This window comes from Ruditapes philippinarum, unplaced genomic scaffold (assembly GCF_026571515.1).
Source record: "Ruditapes philippinarum isolate M1 unplaced genomic scaffold, ASM2657151v2 ctg6035_1_1_1_1, whole genome shotgun sequence".
Lineage (NCBI taxonomy): Eukaryota > Metazoa > Mollusca > Bivalvia > Venerida > Veneridae > Ruditapes > Ruditapes philippinarum.
Window position 1 is genome coordinate 2,847 of NW_026863286.1, and position 25,203 is coordinate 28,049.

The window sequence follows — 25,203 nt, forward strand, 5'->3', positions numbered from 1 at the left end:
TCAAAATATTGTTCTCTTTTTCAGGTGTACTACGATAGGAAAGCTAAAATTGTTCGTTATTTATATACATCGTTATTTAGTTCAAATCTCATGTTTGTAATACAAGATTTTAACACAGGTATATTGTTATTCTGTTAAATTTTACAGATTTATATATATTTCCCCGAAGTAACTAGTTCGCTGTCCTGAAGTTGGCTATTTCACTTTAAAAGTTCTTTCGTTTTAGTAGACCTTATAACTTGACGTATTGTTTTATATCTATTAACATTAATTTGTAAAAATATTTTCAAACTTCATTCAGTGTTTAAAGCCACTCGCCTCCAGATGGCAGAATGAAAAAAAAAGAAATAAAACAAAATCCAAAGTAAACGGTAAAAACTGGTTTAGTTAGGTTTATTACCAAAATCCATTATCATTGAAACATGTTGACTAAATATCGTGATCCTTCTTTGCATAATCTAAGTACTGCGTTACTAACGCAGTAGCCAATATAAGTAGGGGTGATAATTTATTCAACATGGTCACGTATCAAAAAAGTTGTGCGGAAAAATCCAGGAATCTGGTACGCACGGGTCATATATCAATGTTCGTTCATGAGTAGGCACTATATTCGTTTTTCAAACTATATACTGTCATCATATACGTACATATATGCACAGGAAATTGACGTTCTATAAACATGCTGCCCTCGCACATAAACCACGACCTTACTGCGACCTGAAAACTAGTAAAATAGCATTTTTCTTTCGAAAATCGTTGGTTTTCTTTCAAATTTCGAAATTTCTCTCGCAGACGGTCCGGGGCTCTGCAGTCTTGTGTTCAGTACGTTTTCTCTATGTCCTCAATACGACCCTTCTACGTCCATGGCGTTTCCACTGCGACTGTATTGCGTCCCCAAGGCGACCCCACGGCGATCATCGGCGACCCAGCTGCGACTGTGCTGTGTTCTCTGCGTCCTTACGGCGACTCTACGACGACTATTGCGTTTGTCCGGCGACTGTCCTGCGACTGTACGACGACCCTACTACGTTCTTGCTACGTCGAATAAAAACAATACTTTTTACCAGTAAATTTCATTCTGAGTCTGACGACATATATTTAATTAGTATTAAGTTAAATCATCCATATTATTCCAAAGATGAGAGGCGGACGAGGCAAAAGAGCGAGGGTCTCTAAAGTGCTACAAGTTGACCCAGTCGCCGCTTCAGATATGCAGTTTGGTAGTGGTTCACAGTGTGTAGAAATCGCGGCTTCATCCACTGGCGGAGACGCATACAAACAGTCTTCTAGTGGTCCACAGTCTGTTGAAACAGCGGCACCGCTATCAGACCAAGTCTCCGAGTCGGACACTCAATCTACCAGTGGTGAACAGTGTTACAGTTCTTCAAAGGCAAATAAGTCCAGGTTGATGATGAGAAGTGACCTCACAGCTGAAGATGAAGAATCCATGGTCGAGTGGTTGAGAGAAAACCCGCATGGCATCAGACATGTAGCCGTCTCCTCCAACATCTATCCACAAGAATTTGTAGTCGGCATCTGCTAGCGCCATTAACACAATGGTAAAGAACCCCTTGTAGTTATGATACAGGCTTCCACTGTCAGGCGGCTTTCTTATGGCTACATGTTTCCCATCTAGCGCACCACATGCATGAGGGACGTTGCACCAACGCTCGAAGCCTTGTGCCACTTCTATCCATTCTTCAGGAGTGGTGGGACACTTCATTACTTCGTCCTTGAACACGTCTACAATGACTTGACAGACTTCCTTAACAATGACAATTATCGTGTTATCCGGCAGCCGGAGCCAGAGTTACTGCCAGCTTTGTCCCCGGATCGATAGCTTTCCTCAAGTGCGTATCCTGCTTTGTGATATTTGGGCGAAGTCTAGACAACAGTTCATCAAACATTTGTGGTGGGAGACGAAAGAAGTTGTGGAATGAGGCAGGATCTTCCAGCCTAAGCTCAGGTACAAGACGGCTGTAGTGGCCAAACAGTTCTCTCCGTACTTCCCCTAGCCATGGCCTCACCCAACATCGTCTCCGCCTGGCCCTTCTCCTTTGTCTAAGTAATAGATATACCATTGCTGCGTTGACGATTTCTGGGTTTGCGTAAATTATACCATAATCACGTGACCTTTCTTATGCCTTGACCTCGCGAGACGAAGTCGAGTGAGGTTGCATAAAAAAGGTTTCTGGGTTTGCGTAAATTATACCATAATCACGTGACCTTTCTTATGCCTTGACCTCACGAGACGAAGTCGAGTGAGGTTGCATAAAAAAGGTCACGTGATTATGGTATAATTTACGCAAACCCAGAAATCGTCTATGCACTAATGGTGTATCTGTTTTAACCTATAGCTCCGCCCAGAAACACTTACTCCTTCGATGAAAATTATACCATAGTCTGGGTATGGTATAATTTACGGCTATTGGAAATTATACTTGGAAGAATTTTACATATAAAAGCGCTGAAGAGCTATAGGTTAAGCACACTTAAACAAGCTGATGGTCAATATCATGTTGCTCCTGAACAAGAATCATGTATTGAGCCAGTATTACATTATCCATTTTCACACACCGATGTTAAAGCACTGACTGCTGAAAGCGAACTGAAATTCTAGATTTTTAAGCAAAAGTCTAATGAAAATGGTAATCGTACTAGGGTCGCACTAGAAACGCAGTGCAGCCGTACAAAGGTCGCCATAGTCGCAGTACAATCGCCGTAGAGTTGCAATGGACGCAGAAGGGACGCACTAAGGACGTAGTAAGATCGCAGAATTTTTCTTATTTTCTGTTCTAATAGCACTGAAGTCGCACCAAGAACGCCAAGGATGTAGTAAGAACGTGGTAAGGACGCAATAGTCGCAGCAAGGACGCAGTAGCGTCGCCAAAGGTTTCCGAGCAATTTCTTTTAATTTCATCGGTGACTCTACGGCGTCCTTAGTACGAGTGAACTAATTCTATTATGTTCTTACTGCGCCCTTACTACGATGCTGCTGCGACTATGGCAACTCTACTGCGATCCCACGGCGACCTAACCAGGACTCAGCAAGAACGCAGAGTTTCTGCGACTGTTTTGTGCATGTTCAAAATAGTCGCCGACGGTCTGCGACCTTGTGCGTCCTAGGGTTCCTCGCTACGACCTCGCTGAGTCCCTGCTGCGTCCATGGCGACTGTGCTGCGTCCTGGGTCGTAGCAAGGTCGCAGTAAGGACGCAGTAAATAATTAAAGAATAAGGCAAATATACCCCTCTATACTATAAATATTTATAGTATAGAGGGGTATATTTTCCTTTTTTTTAAAAAGATTGCATATATTTTTCAATTATTGATAAAATGTCAATCTCCTGTGATATATGATATGATCAATCAATTATTATTTTAGTGCCAAAATATATAACAAATATCATAACCAACGCAGTTATCCGTGTTCCTCTATGTTTGGAATCACAGGTAGCGGTATTGTCCTGTACCATCAACTGATAGATGAAAGAATAAAAGAAGGTGTATCCCGTAGGCGAAAAGGCGATCTTTTCTTGAAGAAAATATGTCAAAATACGAACATTTTAAAATGTCATGAACTAAATGATGTTTTAAGGATAAGTATTAGACAGCATTTTTCTGTTATCTTCTGGAGGCGTGCTACTTTAAACACCATGTTTAGTAATGCAGGTTTTTTGTACCTCTTAAAACGTGATTTGTTTCAGAATTTCTAATTAATGGAGTCTGTTTATTATAAAGGAAACTCGTATACTGTTGACACTGAAAGAGGTAACTGTACTATATCCCCTATAAGTAATACATCGTTTTCAACAACAAGTTTGAACAACAAACACTTCCGAATGAGGACTGCCCAAGAACTATTTTTCCTTGACAACACAACTTATGCATACACTGGGACGGTAACTAATGTATTTTGTTGTTATAAAAAATGGTGCTATGTTAGGTAAAATATTGCATGTTTGTAACTTAACGCTATAGATCTATATACACATACGCCACCTGTTACAAAGTGGGACATTATTATCACTCTGACAACATATCCGCCATTCGTCTGTCCGGGTCAACATCCAATGGCTTATGAGCTTTATTCCATCTTTAATATAAGTTTCAAAAAAGAGGGAAACCCTTTAACTCGTCAATTTAAGTTCAAATAAAGATAAAAGAAAACGACCATAAGCCCAAAATATTTAAATCTCGGTACGTCCATCCTGACCTCATTTAAACATCGTCTCCTTGTAAACCACTAGCCTAATATCAATATATTGATTTTATAACACATACAATAACAACGACAATAACAACAACAATAGCCGCTATTCGGTGAAGATGTTGGTTTTCTTTGTATATGTAAATGGAAAACAGGGGAGATATTTTTCTAAAAATGTTTTATATATTTCAATAGATATATCTAACAACTGTTGAACGCCTACCAACATTGTTTAAATTATTTTGATTTAATCACTGGAAGTGGGGTGGCTTTTTTCGAAACATATTTGTGAATTGCGAAATTTCGGAAATCTTCGTCAAATTTTGCACTATTGTTCAAATTAATTTCATTTGAGCATAGTTCCTTGGTTCTTGTTCTCTATTTGTACCAAGGGAAACGTTTAAAACTCTTACTTGTAAAGAAACTGTTTGCTAAAATTTGATGTCAATGCCATAGGTGACCATCTACCAATATTGTTAAAATAATCAAAATACGGATCTCGCCAACAATGGCATGTTCCCATATCGCTGCTTTGTCGGCTCAAGGTCAAGGTCACTCTTGAAGATCAAATTTCGGAAAAGTTCATGTCCATTCTATTTATCCTTTACTATGGCCACTCGAAGGATTTTCTTCAATTATCTATCAACAAGCGCATGTGCAGATTCCATGTCGCCGCAATGCGGCCGCAATGTCAAAGTCGATATTAGACATCCCGAATGCTTACCTCGTAAAATATGATGTTCAAAACAATTTTGAAGCTGTGCCAGCTCAAGGTTAAGGTCACTCCTGATACATATCTAGTTTAATCAAGGCATATAGGAATAAATGGAGGCTTGAGTAATGTACCCGAGAACGACTTCTCCACGTTTATTATTAACAACCTCTTCTAGATTGATCAAGTCAAATAGTTTTATTAACAAAATAGTCTCAATATTTTCATGTAGTTTTATGATATAATTTTGTTTGTGTTATTTTTATTCTCAGAAAACTATACGGGGGATATTATGCGACGTCTTCATCTCGCGGAACACATATCTTCATTTCCCAGGTTATCCTAAGTTCAATTCAACATTCGAGATGTATTTCACACATGTAAGTTATTCAATAAATATTCACGACGCAAATAGGATATTTAAGTTGCTTTCTTACTTTCGTACTAAACACAGTCACAATGCATTTATAATATGTAAGACCCATGTCAGATAAGAAGCTTCTAAGCTGACGTATCCATCACAGACACAACACATATAAGATATGTTAGAAACTTCAATACAAATGTACACGTCACAGACACAACACATATAAGATATGCCAGAAACTTCAATACTAATGCACACGTCACAGACACAACACATATAAGATATGCTAAAAACTTTAATACAAATGTACACGTCACATACACAACACATATATGATATGTTAGAAATTTCAAAACTAATGTACACGTCACAGACACCACACATATAATTATGATATGTTAGAAACTTCAATACTAATGCACACGTCACAAACACAACACATTAAGATATGCTAGACTCTTTTATACTAATGTACACGTCACAGACACAACAAATATATGATATGATAGAAACTTCAATACTAATGTACACGTCACAGACACAACACATATAAGAAATGCTAGAAACTTCAATACTAATGTACACGTCACAGACACAACACATATAAGATATGCTAGAAATTTTAATAATAATGTACACGTCAAAGACACAACACATATAAGATATGTGAGAAATTTTAATAATAATGTACACGTCAAAGACACAACACATACATAATATGTTAGAATCTTCAATACTAATGTACACGTCACAGACACAACACATATAAGATATGTTAGAAACTTCAATACTAATGTACACGTCACAGACACAACACATATAAGATATGTTAGAAACTTCAATACTAATGTACACGTCACAGACACAACACATATAAGATATGTTAGAAACTTCAATACAAATGTACACGTCACAGACACAACACATATAAGATATGTTAGAAACTTCAATACTAATGTACACGTCACAGACACAACACATATAAGATATGTTAGAAACTTCAATACTGATGTACACGTCACAGACACAACACATATAAGATATGTTAGAAACTTCAATACTAATGTACACGTCACACGCACAACACATATATGATATATTAGAAACTTCAATACTAATGTACACGTCACAGACACAACACATATATGATATGTTAGAAACTTCAATACTGATGTACACGTCAAAGACACAACACATATATGATATATTAGAAACTTCAATACTAATGTACACGTCACACGCACAACACATATAAGATATATTAGAAACTTCAATACTAATGTACACGTCACACGCACAACACATATATGATATATTAGAAACTTCAATACTAATGTACACGTCACAGACACAACACATATATGATATGTTAGAAACTTCAATACTGATGTACACGTCAAAGACACAACACATATATGATATGTTAGAAACTTCAATACTGATGTACACGTCAAAGACACAACACATATATGATATATTAGAAACTTCAATACTAATGTACACGTCAAAGACACAACACATATATGATATATTAGAAACTTCAATACTGATGTACACGTCACAGACACAACACATATATGATATATTAGAAACTTCAATACTGATGTACACGTCAAAGACACAACACATATATGATATATTAGAAACTTCAATACTAATGTACACGTCAAAGACACAACACAACTTCAATACTAATGTACACGTCAAAGACACAACACATATATGATATGTTAGAAACTTCAATACTGATGTACACGTCAAAGACACAACACATATATGATATATTAGAAACTTCAATACTAATGTACACGTCACACGCACAACACATATATGATATGTTAGAAACTTCAATACTGATGTACACGTCAAAGACACAACACATATATGATATATTAGAAACTTCAATACTAATGTACACGTCACAGACACAACACATATAATGATATATTAGAAACTTCAATACTAATGTACACGTCACACGCACAACACATATATGATATATTAGAAACTTCAATACTAATGTACACGTCACACGCACAACACATATATGATATATTAGAAACTTCAATACTAATGTACACGTCACAGACACAACACATATATGATATATTAGAAACTTCAATACTAATGTACACGTCACAGACACAACACATATATGATATATTAGAAACTTCAATACTAATGTACACGTCAAAGACACAACACATATATGATATATTAGAAACTTCAATACTAATGTACACGTCACAGACACAACACATATAAGATATATTAGAAACTTCAAAACTGATGTACACGTCACAGACACAACACATATATGATATGTTAGAAACTTCAATACTGATGTACACGTCACACGCACAACACATATATGATATGTTAGAAACTTCAATACTGATGTACACGTCAAAGACACAACACATATATGATATATTAGAAACTTCAATACTAATGTACACGTCACACGCACAACACATATATGATATATTAGAAACTTCAATACTAATGTACACGTCACAGACACAACACATATATGATATGTTAGAAACTTCAATACTGATGTACACGTCAAAGACACAACACATATATGATATATTAGAAACTTTAATACTAATGTACACGTCAAAGACACAACACATATATGATATATTAGAAACTTCAATACTAATGTACACGTCACACGCACAACACATATATGATATATTAGAAACTTCAATACTAATGTACACGTCACAGACACAACACATATATGATATGTTAGAAACTTCAATACTGATGTACACGTCAAAGACACAACACATATATGATATATTAGAAACTTTAATACTAATGTACACGTCAAAGACACAACACATATATGATATATTAGAAACTTCAATACTAATGTACACGTCACAGACACAACACATATATGATATATTAGAAACTTCAATACTAATGTACACGTCACACGCACAACACAATATATGATATATTAGAAACTTCAATACTAATGTACACGTCACAGACACAACACATATAAGATATGTTAGAAACTTCAATACTGATGTACACGTCAAAGACACAACACATATATGATATATTAGAAACTTCAATACTAATGTACACGTCACACGCACAACACATATATGATATATTAGAAACTTCAATACTAATGTACACGTCAAAGACACAACACATATAAGATATATTAGAAACTTCAATACTGATGTACACGTCAAAGACACAACACATATATGATATATTAGAAACTTCAATACTAATGTACACGTCACACGCACAACACATATATGATATATTAGAAACTTCAATACTAATGTACACGTCAAAGACACAACACATATATGATATATTAGAAACTTCAATACTAATGTGCACGTCACACGCACAACACATATATGATATATTAGAAACTTCAATACTAATGTACACGTCACAGACACAACACATATAAGATATATTAGAAACTTCAATACTGATGTACACGTCAAAGACACAACACATATATGATATATTAGAAACTTCAATACTAATGTACACGTCACACGCACAACACATATATGATATATTAGAAACTTCAATACTGATGTACACGTCACAGACACAACACATATATGATATGTTAGAAACTTCAATACTAATGTACACGTCAAAGACATAACACATATAAGATATATTAGAAACTTCAATACTAATGTACACGTCACAGACACAACACATATATGATCTGTTAGAAACATCAATAATAATGTACACGTCACATACAAAACACACATAAGATATATAGAAACTTCAATACTAATGTACACGTCACACGCACAACACATATATGATATGTTAGAAACTTCAATACTAATGTACACGTCACAGACACAAGACATATATGATATGTTAGAAACTTCAATACTAATGTACACGTCACCGACACGACACATAAAACGTGTAACAAGATTCCGTACTAATGTACATATCACAGAGAGAGAGATACAGCACATGTGGGAAATGGTATAGCTTCGAATTGTATGTGCACATCACAGACAAGACACATATATGTTAATAACATGTTAAAAACTATAACACATGCTCAGATTATGATATTTTGTTAAGGTGACTTATAGGTGCAATGGGCCGGGTGTTCATCTTTGTGTATTTTTGTGTATGTATATACTTATAACACATGTCACTTTAATAAAGAATTTACTTACTTACTAACTTACTGACTGACTGACTGGCTGGCTGGCTCCCTCCCTCATTCACTCACTCACTCACTCACTCACTCACTCACTCACTCACTCACTCACTCACTCACTCACTCACTCACTCACTCACTCACCCACTCACTCACTCACTCACTCACTCACTCACCAACTCACCAACTCACTCACTCACTTACTCACTCACTCACTCACTCACTCACTCACTCACTCACCAACTCACTCACTCACTTACTCACTCACTCACTCACTCACTCACTCACGCACTCACGCAACTCACTCACTCACTTACTCACTCACTCACTCACTCACTTACTCACTCACTAACTCACTCACTCACTCACTCACTTACCTACTTACTAACTTACTTACTTACTTATATGATATGTATGTATGTATGTAGCGATATGAATTCATTCAGCATCTTAGTTGCTTTTTCCCTTAACATTTTAGCTGGATAAAAAAGTTTACATGTTGATATTAAGGATGACTTCTTATTTAAGTTAAGAAAAGTGATGATTTTTTTCAAATACAAATGCTATTCTTGACATAAAACTTTGTGTTAAGATTTTACTTTAATTTTATTTCCTTACAGGACAAATGGCTCCATGCCAGTAATATGATTGTACCAGTGCAGATGCGAATTTCATCTCATTACGTATGTTTAGTCAGCTTTTATTTAGGAAATAGATATCAATTCTGACTGCATTTTTGTAGAATAATGTACGGTTTGAGTTCAAATGCGTAGTAATATAATCACGAAGGCCAATAGACCTGAGTGATTAATTACAAAGCATTTGAAAGAAAACAAACGTAAATAGATATCAATTCTGAGTGCATTGTTGTAGAATAATGCACGGGTTGAGTTCAAATGCGTAGTAATATAATCACGAAGGCCGATAGACTTGAGTGATTAATTACAAAGCATTTGAACGGAAAAAACACGTGCTTTATTATACAATAATGCACGAAGAATTAATATCTATTTCCATTCTAACACGTCAAGAAAAATAATAATTATTATATAGTTGGACTTTGTATGTGCAGTGCGTATTGTATTTGGTTGTGTGTGTGTTTTTTTTTCATTGTTTAATTACTTTAAATAATATTTGTTTAAATTGTATTGTGAACAAAGCTTGTAGCTTATAGCACTCTCTAGTTTGCTGTCCTGAAGTAACTAGTTCTCTTTTCTGAAGTAACTAGTTCGCTGTTCTGAAGTAACTAGTTCGCTTTCCTGAAGTAACTAGTTCGCTGTTCTGAAGTAACTAGTTCGCTTTCCTGAAGTAACTAGTTCGCTGTCCCGAAGTAATTAGGTCGCTTTCCTGAAATAACTAGTTAGCTGTCCCGAAGTAATTAGTTCGCTGTCCTGAAGTAACGAGTTCGCTGTCCCGAAGTAACTTGTTTTCTTTCCTGATGTAACTAGCTCGCTGTCCTGAAGTATCTAGTTCGCTGTCCTGAAGTAACTAGTTCGCTGACCTGAAGTATCTAGTTCGCTGTCCTGAAGTAACTAGTTCGCTGTCCTGAAGTTATTAGTTCGCTGTCCTGAAGTAACTAGTTCGCTGTCCTGAAGTAACTAGTTCGCAGTCCTGAAGTAACTAGTTTGCTGTCCTGAAGTAACTAGCTCGCTGTCCTGAAGTAACTAGTTCGCTGTCCTGAAGTAACTATTTCGCTGTCCTGAAGTAACTAGCTCGCTGTCCTGAAGTAATTAGTTCGCTGTCCTGAAGTAACTAGTTAACTGTCCTGAAGTAACTAGTTCGCCGTCCTGAAGTAACTAGTACCGGTGTCATTTATGAACCGTGATTCATGTAATGCTCAAACCCATGTTCCTGGGTTGAGAGGCAAACACCTTTACCACAAGGCCATAACTACGATTTGTGTTCTTAATAGAGACTGCAAGGCGAGTGCAACTTTCTCATTTGGTTTGAACTCCTGTGTTGACTGAAACGTAACTATCTAGCAAAATGTAGAAAATCGATGGTTGTACCCAGGTGTGAACCAAGGTGTGCGCTCTCGTGCAGGAAATAAGACATAGATAGGTTTATGGGGGAATTCTTGCTCTTATGAAAACTTGTCCTCAACTTAAAATGGTGACACTAACTAAAAGTCGTTTATTTTAGGCTGGAATCAATTGGACCTACAACTTTTATGATTTTACTGTAGGACAACGATCAAATGAAATCTTTTCTATAAGATCATGTTTTAATCATAAATCACAGACATCATTTAAGATTTCATTTCCAGGTCAGTATGAATTTAAGATATTGTATTATAAAAACGACCTACATTATTATGTATGATAATTCATCGATATTTACATGATATGTTACCCTTGCGAATGATATATTACCGATATTTACATAATATGTGACCTGTACGAATAATATATTACCGATATTTACATACAGTAATATGTGACCTGTACGAAGGATATATTACCGATATTTACATGATATATGACCTGTAGGAATGATATATTACCGATATTTACATGATATGTTACCTTTGCGAATGATTTCTTACCTATATTTACATGATATGTTACTTTGCGAATGATATATAACGGATATTTAGATGATATGTTACCTTTGCGAATGATATATTACCTATATTAACATTATATGTGACCTGTACGAATGATATATTACCGATATTTACATGATATGTGACCTATACGAATGATAATATTATATTACCGATATTTACATGAAATGTGACCTGTGCGAATGATAATATTACCGATATTTACATGATACCGGTATGTGACCTGAACAAATGATATATTACCGATATTTACATGATACCGGTATGTGACCTGAACAAATGATATATTACCGATATTTACATGATACCGGTATGTGACCTGAACAAATGATATATTACCGATATTTACATGATATGTGACCTGTACGAATGATACATTACTGATATTTACATGATGTGACCTGTAGGAATGATAATATTATATTACTGATATTTACATCAACCAAATTTTTATTGAATTAAAGGTTTATGGGACCACAGTTTGACGTCATATCAAAATATGTTAATCTTAAAGATAACCGAATTAATATCAACGGTAGCGCACGTGCCACAACTACGTATTCAGGACAGACAACTCATTATTTCAACAGATTCGTTCTACTTCATTGCCACATTACTAGACAAGCCACCTTCTACGGGTAACTTTAAACTTCTTGTCAATTTTTGTTAATAACAAAAACAAATATTATTGCAATTTTACAAAGATTATTATCATATCATTTCACATATAAATTCCTTCTACTTGGTCTGTATCATGTTTCTTATTATTTCATTTGAAAGCGTCAGTACTATCTGATTTCTACACGAACGGGTAAAAACACGCCATTACCAAGGTTACAATTTTGCCGTATATAAGCAAAAACGCTAATTTAAATTTGTCATATAGCTTTCGGCCTTGCGGGCTTCTTCAGCAGCATTTATTTTACATACAAATATATCAAAACAAAACAATGGAAGTGACGTACCGTCTTACCGGCGGGCGTCGTTCATTGACGTTACGTCACTTCCATTGTTTTGTTTTGATATATTTATATGTAAAATAAATGCTGCTGAAGAAGGCCGCAATGCCGAAAGCTGCGGCAAATTTAAATTAGCGTTTTTGCTTATATATTATTAACTTCATCATTTAGAATATGTAAAGTAAAATCAGAGAAACAGGTACTTATTTTATACTAAAACCATGTATAGGCACAAGAAGAAACTACATTTTGGTACAATTTATACGTAAACCCTAAAAATTGCAAAAATAAACATTGAACATTCTCTACATATTTTGTTGTACCAATAACAGTAAAAATAATATCATTTCATGTTTAAAATAAATCGCAGACTGAAGTCAAACCTACGGTGGCATAGAGGTGACATTTGCAGTTTAATTTTATCTCGTGGCCACGACTTATTATCTTGAGGCCTCAAGATATTATCTCGTGGCCACGACTTATTATCTCGTGGCCACGACTTATTATCTTGTGGCCTCAAGATATTATCTCGTGGCCACGAGTTATTATCTTGTGGCCACGACTTATTATCTCGTGGCCTCAAGATATTATCTCGTGGCCACGACTTATTATCTCGTGGCCACGACTTATTATCTCGTGGCCACGAGTTATTATCTTGTGGCCTCAAGATGTTATCTCGTGGCCACGACTTATTATCTCGTGGCCACAAGTTATTATCTTGTGGCCTCAAGATATTATCTTGTGGCCTCCAGATATTATCTCGTGGCCACGAGTTATTATCTTGTGGCCACGACTTATTATATTGAGGCCACGACTTATTTTCTCGTGGCCACGAGTTATTATCTTGTGGCCACGACTTATTTTAGCCAATGAAAATGGTCGTTTCATGTTGAACAAAATTTAATATCACACTGGCAATAGCAGTCACAGGAGGGGCGTGTCAATCACCACCATATATTTTCTTAAGTTCACGCATTTTCCCAGAGACGTGCTGAATTTCAGTAAGGCTTATCAGTTAGTATATCACTATAAACTGTATTGACCACATTAACACGTCCACTGAGTAGAGTCTTGTCATCACTAATTGGCCCTCTGTATTCTTATCTTATGGTCCTAACGTTTAAGGATCAAGTTTCTATAGATGCAGTTTTTCATAAAATACACTCACTTTTATAAGTTGTCATCACCAGTAGGAAGTTAGCAGTAGCATTGAGCAATAGCAGTAACAAAATTATAAAACATGAAGTTAGCAGTAGCAGTAGCACAGAACTAGCAGTGACAAAATTATAAAACGTGAAATTGGCAGTAGCAATAGCACAGCATAAGCAGTACCAATCAAAGAGGAGATCTTAAAAGAATTGACATATGTCTTTGAAACTTGTATACTAGTATGTCAGTTTTTATAATAAAGAAAAAGATTCAGATAACCCGTCAAAGATACTCATTTATCATTGTGATATTGTAGTATATCTTCAATAATAACTATCTAGATACAAGTCTTTAATGGGATTCGAATCCACAGGGAAAAGGGGCAAGTTATTTCCATGAACGACCTTAAAAGTATACATCAACCGCATATATTTCTTAATTAAATCTCAATTAAATTAGATATACCGTGCTCATCCTTGAAAATTAAAATCACAGATTTTTTTTAAATCTATGGTATTCTAACTTAATGCGGTTAACTTGAATAAAGAAATCAATAAACTATGTACAGGAAGCTGCGTTCCCTATAACAGGTCAGGTAATCTTTACTTAAAAAACTATATATATTCATGGTGAACACCTATACTGTGTAGAATTTTAAACATAACATATCTACTATATTTGAAGTCAAAACATGTTCATTTTATGTTTACATGTACAAAGGGACAATGTAACAATTATCAATATTTTCTAATATTAAATTTAAGCAAAGTATATCTTTAAAGAAGAATGAAAGTAACACCTGACCATACAAAACAAGAAGAATAATAATTATAAAACGTTCCCTTTCTTCACCCGCCGCTCTTGTGAAAGCTGTGGCCAGTGTGATATAAGGTCTTATTGATATTAACTTTTGTTCAAGATGAAACGACCATTTTCATTGGCTGAAATAAGTCGTGGCCACAAGATAATAACTCGTGGCCTCAATATAATAAGTCGTGGCCACAAGATAATAACTCGTGGCCACGAGATAATATCTTGAGGCCACAAGATAATATCTTGAGGCCACAAGATAATAACTCGTGGCCACGAGATAATAAGTCGTGGCCACAAGATAATATCTTGAGGCCACAAGATAATAACTCGTGGCCACGAGATAATATCTTGAGGCCACAAGATAATAACTCGTGGCCACGAGATAATAAGTCGTGGCCACGAGATAATATCTTGAGGCCACAAGATAATAAGTCGTGGCCACGAGATAATAAGTCGTGGCCACGAGATAATATCTTGAGGCCTCAAGATAATAAGTCGTGGCCACGAGATAAAATAAGACTGCAAATGTCACCTCTATGCCACCGTATGTTTTACTCTTAGTAGTTTCCTTTTTAAAAATATAAAGTTCATGAATATCAAAAACAAAGCATGTTTGTTGCATGAAATTTTGTTCAAGTACACTTCAGGTTTGACGCAATTTACGACTGACAATGTGTCTATGACTTCAGCTATGACGGAACTTAAAAATAACGTCATTATTGGAAACTTTTCACTGACTGTCAACATATCCGGACAGGTAACACAAAGTTCTGTTGTTCAGTATAAATATCACCTCATTTGTATGCCCCCCCCCCCTTCGAAGAAGAGGGGTATATTGTTTTTCTAATGTCGGTCGGTCGGTCTGTCGGTCGGACAGTTGGTCGGTCTGTCCGTCGGTAGACAACATGGTTTCCGCTGATCACCTTAAAAACTATTTTTCACAAAGTCTTCATATTTCACATACTGATTGGTCATAACTAGTAGATGACTCTTATTGATTTTGTGGTCACTATGTCAAAGGTCAGAGTCACAGGGGTCTTAAATGTCAAAATGGTTTCCGCTGATTATCTTAAAAACTATTCATCATAAAGTCTTCATATTTCACACAGTAATTGGTCATAACTAGAACATGACCCCTATTGATTTTGCAGTCACTAGGTTAAAGGTCAAGCTTACATGACCTTTAATTTCAAAATGGTTTCCTCTGATTGTCTTGAAAACTAATCGTCACAAAGTCTTCATATTTAACATAGTGATTTATCATAACTAGTAGATAATTCCATGTCTGAATAATTTCAGCTAAATGTTATCTTGAAAACAATTTTACACTGTGCTTGGTCATAACTAGTAGGTGACCCCTATTGATTTTTAGGTCACAAGGTCAAGGGTCACAGTGGCCTTGAAGTAAGTATGGTTTCGGCTCATTATCTTGAAAACTGTTTTTCAAAAAGTCTTCATATTTCACATAGTGAATGGTCTTAACTAGTGGATGCCCCCTATTGATTTTGGGGTCACTAGTTCAAAGGTCAAGGTCACCGGGATCTTTAATATCAGAATGAATTCCGCTTATTATCCACCCCCCCCCGAACCGGCTAAAGAACAGAATTCAACATTTAAACATAAAATGGCAAATTTATGAATTAAGAAACACCCGTAAATGTGTTTATACGGCGGTTATCATGGAACATTCAATGTGACACTTCCGTGCCATTCCATGAATTCCCAAGTAATAGAAAGCGTGTGCCATAAACGAGAAATCAATGGGCGGAACTAAACAAAATGGAATTTTGAAAAGGGATCAGGGGTTATGAAGCCTGCATATCACAGATAAGACGTCAAAGTTAAAAAGCAGGCGGTGATTCAACATTATCCAAGTAAGAATATTGTAACCACTCAAATCGAATGTGTTCATACGGCGGTTATCATGGAACCTTCAATGTGACACGTCCATTATTCTATCATTATAGTGACAACAAGCCTACGTAATTCAATGTGTATAAGAGCACCTTTTATTTCTTATCCCAGTGATATTTATTCCAAGCTAATATAATTATTTAAGGGGTTTATACAAGGAAATTTGACTGATAAAATATAGTTGACATATCAGAGTTTATGAATGAGTCCTAGTGTTTGTTTGTTTGTTTGTTTTGGGTTTTACGTCACATCGACACAGCATAGGTCATATCGCGCCGTTCCAGCTTTACTGGTGGAGGAATACCTCAGGTGGCCTCCGTTCATTATTTCAGGCATGAACGGGCACCTGAGTAGAAACACCTACGTTCCGTAAGCTAGCTGGATAGCTTCCTCACTTGAGTCATAGAGTAACAGATAAAAGTGAGCAATGAAAACAATCCGAACAAGGTAATTTTATGATGCAAGTCCGACTTAAACAAATAATTTGATGACGTTAATGACCTAATGTTAGGTAAGTTACGTGATCTGAAATAAATTATCTGATCTTATCATTTCCTTTAGCATACCCATATTTTAGCATAACCGTGTTTTACTATTACCGTATTTTAGCATAACCGTATTTTGCTTTATATTTTCAGTTGAGAATGATCAAAGCAGATTCAATTCAAGAGAATATAGATGGGAGTGAGCTAGAAACATTATCGTCAAGTACGATTTTCTAAAATTTCTGTATCTTCATAAAATACTTAAATTACAGAATAAAACTTTGTTTTTTTGACTTAAACAAATCACTCATATATTATAATTTGTCTTTAAAGCATGTAGAAAAACTGTCGGTCAGGTCATAAAATTCATGTTGCTTATACCGTAAGATACAGGTCATGACATAAGATACTTGTACATTGTTGTCTCTCAGTCATTAGAATCATGTACAATGGATATTATATTATCAAGGAACATATTGAATGTTATCAACGATTCATTAAACTTTACATGTAACAGTTTGTCAGATAAATCATGTAAGTATGTAAGCTGTGTTGTCGCTATTGACAACGTGCAAAGTGTACCAAATCAGCCACCATGCATATGAAAGGAACATGTTCACTGTTATCTGTTCTATATTGTCAACCAGATCTGAAGGCGTAAAGCAAACATATTGTCAACCAGATCTGAAGGCGTAAAGCGAACATATTGTTCACCAGATCTGAAGGCGTAAAGCGAACATATTGTCAACCAGATCTTAAGGCATAAAGCGAACATATTGTCAACCAGATCTGAAGGCCTAAAGCGAACATATTGTCAACCAGATCTGAAGGCCTAAAGCGAACATATTGTTAACCAGATCTGAAGGCGTAAAGCGAACATATTGTCAACCAGATCTGAAGGCGTAAAGCGAACATATTGTTAACCAGATCTGAAGGCATAAAGCGAACATATTGTCAACCAGATCTGAAGGCGTAAAGCGAACATATTGTTAACCAGAAGTGAAGGCGTAAAGCGAACATATTGTTAACCAGATCTGAAGGCGTAAAGCGAACATATTGTTAACCAGATCTGAAGGCGTACAGCGAACATATTGTCAACCAGATCTGAAGGCCCAAAGCGAACATATAGTCAACCAGATCTGAAGGCGTAAAGCGAACATATTGTTAACCAGATCTGAAGGCGTAAAGGGAACATATTGTCAACCAGATCTGAATGCCTAAAGCGAACATATTGTTAACCAGATCTGAAGGCATAAAGCGAACATATTGTCAACCAGATATGAAGGCGTAAAGCGAACATATTGTCAACCAGATCTGAAGGCGTAAAGCGAACATATATGAAGGCATAAAGCGAACATATTGCAATAGTTTGACGGTCGCGAGATGTCTTTAGTTTTAGTATCAACTAAATATTAACAACAAACTTTGAATAGATACATGTAGGAAACTTAATTTATGACACATAAAAAGATTCTTAGTAAGGTAAGGTTTTGTATTATGTTTATCGTATATTGACAGACAGACAAACAGACAGACTAAATGCTGACACGGTACAGTTCATACGAAAATAGATACATTAACAGAACGAGACATAATATGTGTGGATCTAGAGTCAGGTTACATAATATTAGTAAGATGTCTTCTAATTATACAGATACTTGGATGAACAAGTTTACCGTGCAGGTCAACAAAGCCGTGCCTGGATTTTCCGGAATTATATTTACCGGTTTATCTATCGATGAGTGCGCAACCCGATGTCTGAATGAGCTCCTTATTATCTGCAATGCTTTTACATATTCGCTTACCTCAGGATACTGTTCCTTGTTGAATATTCGTCCTAACGAAGTACCGGCCATCATACAAAACACAATGAGTTCTTATTTATATATAAGTAAGTATTTTCAGAGACTTATTCATTATCTTGTACTACTTATCAATAAGCTTAAGTTGATTGTTTACCTTATAATGAGATACGCATCCTCGTGCAAAAATAACCAAATTCAAGGGCAGATTACTGCGTCATTATTTTTCTCCTTAAATGATGCAAAGTTTAAATCAATTCCAATGAAAAAGAGTTCGTTGTACCTATTTATCCATATGAAAATTTTGACAAACGTGTTTTAAAATGTTTATTTTAGCTAATCGATATTTTATGATAAGAATGTTTTTTCTTTCTGAGAGACAGATTTAACATTAATAGTTTCTTTATTTTAGAAAAATACACAGTTGACTTTGAGATGATCCCAGGAACTACAGTACTTTCAAGTTCGAATACGGTTTATCACGTTAATTCTGTAGAAATGTGTGCTAAGTTATGTATCAGTTATAAAAGCTTCAGCTGTAAATCTTTTGAATTCTGTGATAATACATCAACCTGTGTCCTAGGCCATTCTCATTTTTACGATATTCCAAAGTCTTACATGAAAGATTCAGCCATTTGCAACCACTATTCAAGTAAGTACGTTCGATTAACATTTCTCTTAATTCAAGATTACTGATACTCAAAGTGAAATAACTCAAAACTTGCACAAATTATTACAAAGATGGTTCTTTCCTTTTTCTTTGTTATAATAGAGGAAAAACCTAAGAATACAACCTTTATTTACCCTTCCTAAATCATTTACCATTATCTCATAACAAATATAAACAATACATTCATTTCAATATGTATATTGTATTTAGTACATGGGTATAAGATAGGTTTATAAGTATATGATATAATCAATTGTACATGTATAACTTAAATAAATAAGTGAAATATTCCATATAATGGAATTTTATGATAAAGTTTATACATGTATATATAGGTCTATATAACTAGCAGACATATGTCGGGAAAATATAAGGCCCTTTTCATAGCAGCAGTCTGAACCTTAATAATCATACAGATAATTGAAAAAGCTAAAAATTATCACGGAACCAATAAAAAATAATTAAAAGATTACTCGTTGTTTAGGCAAATTTTACCCAGCATTGAATGGCTGACTTAACGATACCTCGCATAACAAGCATTACCATAGAAGACATGTCAAAACAAGTTTTGATTGGACAATCCAATACCGAGCACAAAGATCTTTGCATATTCAAAGGAAATATTTTCTGTCTAAGGCACTTCGTTTAACCGACAGAACATATATGTCATTTTCATGCTATATTTCAAGCAATGTTTCAGCTATAGAAATATAAATGTAATACCTGCCGTCACTCATGGTTCAGATTATATGATTTACAGGAAAATATTTGTCTGATTTCAAGCCAATGGGTAATCTGTATTTAACCCCCGTATATGACCGTGTAATAAGTGGTGTCAATGTTGAACAGTGTGCTAAATTATGTGTCGAGGAAGAAGGACTGGAGTGTGCTAGTTTCGCTTACTGTTTCAATACAACAGAATGTAGACCCAGAAGAAAACGGAATATAAGTCAGGTTTCCTCTCTGTTAATACCTCCCAAGTGTAACGTTTACAATAGTAAGTACATTTGATATATGTTTTAGTATACTTTATGAAATCTTTCAGTTTTCCAAAACTATATTTCTTCATTGTAATTATATTGTATATTCTAGTGGACTTTGTTCAGGTTATTGCACACCACTCTTTACATGCATTTGCTTACATAGTTACGTGTACCAAGAGTCTTTTAATATTCTGTCAACTGTCACATTCATGGTTCAGTCTATATAACATTTGTTGTTCTGTTGACATAATGTTTATTGTTCTGTCGGCGTCACATTCGTGGTTCAGTCGATATAACGTGTGTTGTTTTGTCGACGTCACATTCGTGGTTCAGGCGATATAACGTGTGTTGTTCTGTCGACGTCACATTCGTGGTTAAGTCGATTTAACGTGTGTTGTTCTGTCGACGTTACAGTCGTCTTTCAGTGGGCATAACTTGTGTAGTTCAGTCAACATAACTTGTGTAGTTCAGTCGACATAACGTTTTGTGTTCAGTTGATATATATAGGATATCGAGTGAGTGTAGATCCAATTTTAAATTTATTGAACGAGTTGCATGAAATTATATTTAAAACATGTATTAAATTTAATTCATGCTTACTTTGCTCTTCAGGGGAGACATATCGTGACGGAACACCGTACTCGTCAATTTCCTCCAGCACTACCATTCCTCCGACTTCAACTGATACCCCGAAAACTGGTACTTGTTTTGTTAATATGTTTATCATGAAAGATCTTATGAATTAAAAGTCTTATCCGACTACGTTCAATTGTTATATAAGTTTAGCTTTAACCAATCAGAAAACATAAACAAAAGATGTATTTTATTGATTATATTCATTTTTATTGACCGGATAAGTGGCACGGGTTCAACTGATATATAAAAAAAGAAATGTTGCTTTTCAGTCTCTTCCTCCGGACCCACAACGTCTATAAATACTTCAACTACTACTCAGACGAAAGTACAGTCATCTAGTACCAAACCTACCAAACCTACATCAAAAGACGGTAAGGCATAAATTACAAGTACACTCAGGGGCACTTATAACCCAACACTTACATTTTTTTTCGGTATAAATAGGTTATTTGTGGATATTTGTTCAAACTTGGACCATACAAAGTTCAATATATCATACTTACTACTTAGAATTATATTTACAATTCATCGATAAGAAAATAGACAAAATAACAAAACAAATATGCTACTGCAACATTAAAAATCACAGAATGGCTGAGATTATCGTAACAAAATGAATCCCACTAAATCTGTATGTTAACCAGATCTAACACTTTATATGGTTAACACACTTGTAGGATGGCTATGTAACATGGTAAACTCACTTTTTGAATGGCTTTATAATACTGCAAGTGTGTAACGTCGCTTTTCATTGGATAATCGTGACGTTTATATAGTTTTTTAATAATACTGCACGTTTGTTACGTCGTTTTTTATTGGATAATCGTGACGTTTATATTATTAGTTATAAAGATCGTTGACAGGTTATATTGCCCTATATAAACGGCTATTTGTAAATATAGACCGAGCCGCTAGAAGAGGGTTATATTGCAAACAGCCGTTTATATATTGCCATATAACCTGTCAACCTTCTCAGCACCCGTGTATATATAAACTCACGATTATCCAATGAAAAGTGACGTTACAAACGTGCAGAATTATAAAGTTTTTTTATAATACTGCAAGTTTGTAACGTCATTTTTCATTGGATAATCGTAACGTTTATATAGTTTTATATACACGGCTGCTGTCGATTCATGAGGAAATCTTGTTTTTTTGCTCTAAAATAACTATGCTTGCTGTAAATTCGTAATAAATAGAGGATATTCAAGTTTTTTCTATAAATACATGATTTATTTTCATCGAGTGGTATGAAAATAAATATTTCATGAGTGGTGGTAGCCACGAGTGAAATATGGTAATTTTCATGCCACAAGATGAAAATAAATCATGTATCTATAGAAAAGACTTGAATTTTCTGTTTATTATATACATTTTTCTCTTTCTGGATATAAAAATTTGCAAGACTTTCCCTTAAATTTTGAGTACTGGCAGAATTTAAAAGAAAGTAGTCCGGCAAGACACCAGTGAAAATACGGAAAATATGTTTCACTGCAGTGAAAAATAAATTTTTACAGTGAAAATACGGAAAATGAAAATATGCATTTTATTTCATCAATATTTCTCAAAATTTCATTTAAAAGTATATAATAAATATTCCTGACATGTTAAATGGCCGTATATAAACAGTTGTTTCCAATATATACTAACAACCGTTTATATAGGACCTTTTAACTGTCAAGAATCTTTATAACTAATTATATAACATGGTAAACTAACTTGTGGAATATACAATGTAGTATATAACATGGTAAACTAACTTGTGGAATATAGTATATAACATGGTAAACTAACTTGTGGAATATAGTATATAACAATATAAGGTACCAATGGAAGTGTAGATTATCTGTAACAGATTGTACTTTATATATTTTTGATTACATTGTTTATAAAACAAGCAAACACTGTTACAATGCAAACAAGTTTAAGTACTTTTTTGTCTTTCAGGACAAACAACTAATAATTATAAAGAAGGTTTGACTGAGAAGATTGTTTTAAAGGACTCTAGTTCATCGCCTATAGTTAAGAAGGGACTGTCTGCAGGTATTATCATAGTAACCAAGATTTCAAAACCACATAATCTTTACTTTATGCTGCATATTTTCTGTGTTAAATTACAATTATATAAACTCTCTAAACTTGAATATTTTAAATATAGAGGCGTTATATTCTATCCCCGTCTTGCTTCCCCCTTCTCAACTCTTTGTACTTAACTTTAAAGTAAATGGGGTATCTTCTTATTCTGCTTAAACTGTCTTAAGGATTTCCCCCATTTTCTTTCAATACGTAATTAAACAACAAAATTTTGATAATAAAACTGTCCGTGAATGACTGATTAATCATGTGAAACTAAATATAAAGTTGAAACAATTTTTAACATTATTAATATGTCCATGTCTTTGTATTTTTATGAAGGCGGAGTTGTGGGCGTGGCCTTTGGTATGCTGACAGCTGGTTTACTTATTGCTCTTATTGCATTGGCTGGAATAAAACGTATCAAAAAGAAACAGACCAATGAAATGAAGTCAACTTTAACAGAACACGAGTTAGAGTAAAGCTAGTGTTGCTAAAATTGAATTATTTTTCCAAAAGGTTACAATTATCGTTATTTTCCACAGCCTTCATCATTATAAGCTCCAGTGTATAACAAATTTACATGAAATTCTATGCTACATTACCACGTCTGTTTGTAGAATATTTGCAATAATTATAATTTGCCATGTTTATCTGTTAAATTAGATGTTCTTCTCTATAAAATTATAATTGTTAGTGTTATGTTAACGGATTTGTCAATCTATTGAAAATGTTATATTATCACAATCAACTGTTGAAGTATTGACAAAGTACTGTTACCAGTTCTTGGTTTTGATCTTTTCATGTTTATTTTTGGTCTTTTCGTTTATTTTAACATTTTCGCATTTTATTTTTACAGAGTTGTCTATTACCTCCCTTTGATTATAGATTTGAATTGTTATTCAATCATTTGATTTCCTGCTGTTTTTGAACCAATTATCGTGGTCATGTGACATGCTGGCCACTCTTGCACAAGTTTTCTTACTGAGCAGTTGATTGTGTTACTTCATACTGGAAATTACTGTTTTTTTTATTTTTAATTAATTGCCGATAATTTGATTTTTTATCTGTTTATGTGTGTTACTGTTGCTATATGTAGCATTTGTAACATAAAATATCATTTGGACGCTGCGTTGTTGTTTTGCTTTATTCTGTAGCTTCCGAACATAAATTATCATCTGTGTGTTGCATTATGATATATTTGCAGGAAATTAAATTCTTTTTTTTTATTCTCGTATGTATTATTTGAGTGAATAACACTAGATCACATATTGATAAAAACTTGTAGCGGTTCAAAAATGTTGTTACATGTAATGCAAAATTAAAAACAAGGGAACAGATCATAAGTCTGAAATGCAGAATACTTAAAGGATATAGATTGTTTTCTGTTTATATTTCTCATATATAAAGGAAATCAAATTGTAAGTTTTAATTTACCAAATTCATGAATAAAATATAAAATAAATTGAATATTTGCTATGATATAATCTCATAAAATTAGGCTCGACATTCAAACAGTCTTTTACCAAACAGACGAACTCCTTTTTATTTTATGAAAATTATTTTTTAATATTTAGATGTACTGCATGTATCATTGTTATTTGATATTTATTTTCAATATTTTTTCGTCTGTTTCACTTGATAAAGTATTAGAATAAATCTCTTACTGGTATTGTT

General features: G+C 34.5%; 1 protein-coding gene across 2 annotated transcripts; it reads left to right on the forward strand.

Moving 5' to 3' along the window:
• Positions 1-25,203, forward strand: LOC132721715 (uncharacterized). 2 transcript variants are annotated; one of them, XM_060706086.1, is made up of 15 exons: positions 1-118; positions 3,740-3,900; positions 5,193-5,300; positions 10,097-10,159; positions 11,619-11,742; positions 12,507-12,680; positions 15,611-15,720; positions 17,516-17,585; positions 19,017-19,253; positions 19,577-19,816; positions 20,595-20,831; positions 21,430-21,516; positions 21,723-21,824; positions 23,401-23,496; positions 23,869-25,203. In XM_060706086.1, the coding sequence occupies exons 1-15, from the start codon at positions 91-93 to the stop codon at positions 24,006-24,008; spliced, it is 1,977 nt and encodes a 658-aa protein (XP_060562069.1). In that variant the 5' UTR covers positions 1-90; the 3' UTR covers positions 24,009-25,203. The 2 variants fall into 2 exon arrangements, with proteins under 2 accessions (XP_060562069.1, XP_060562071.1); XM_060706088.1 differs by lacking the exon at positions 21,723-21,824.

Bases quoted from the DNA above. Each gene is read 5' to 3' on its own strand.
- LOC132721715 (XM_060706086.1), top strand. From the start codon at position 91: ATGTTTGTAATACAAGATTTTAACACAG. The intron at 11,743-12,506 runs GTCAGTATGAAT...ATTGAATTAAAG, and splicing joins ATTTAAGATTTCATTTCCAG to GTTTATGGGACCACAGTTTG. The intron at 23,497-23,868 runs GTATTATCATAG...ATTTTTATGAAG, and splicing joins TAAGAAGGGACTGTCTGCAG to GCGGAGTTGTGGGCGTGGCC.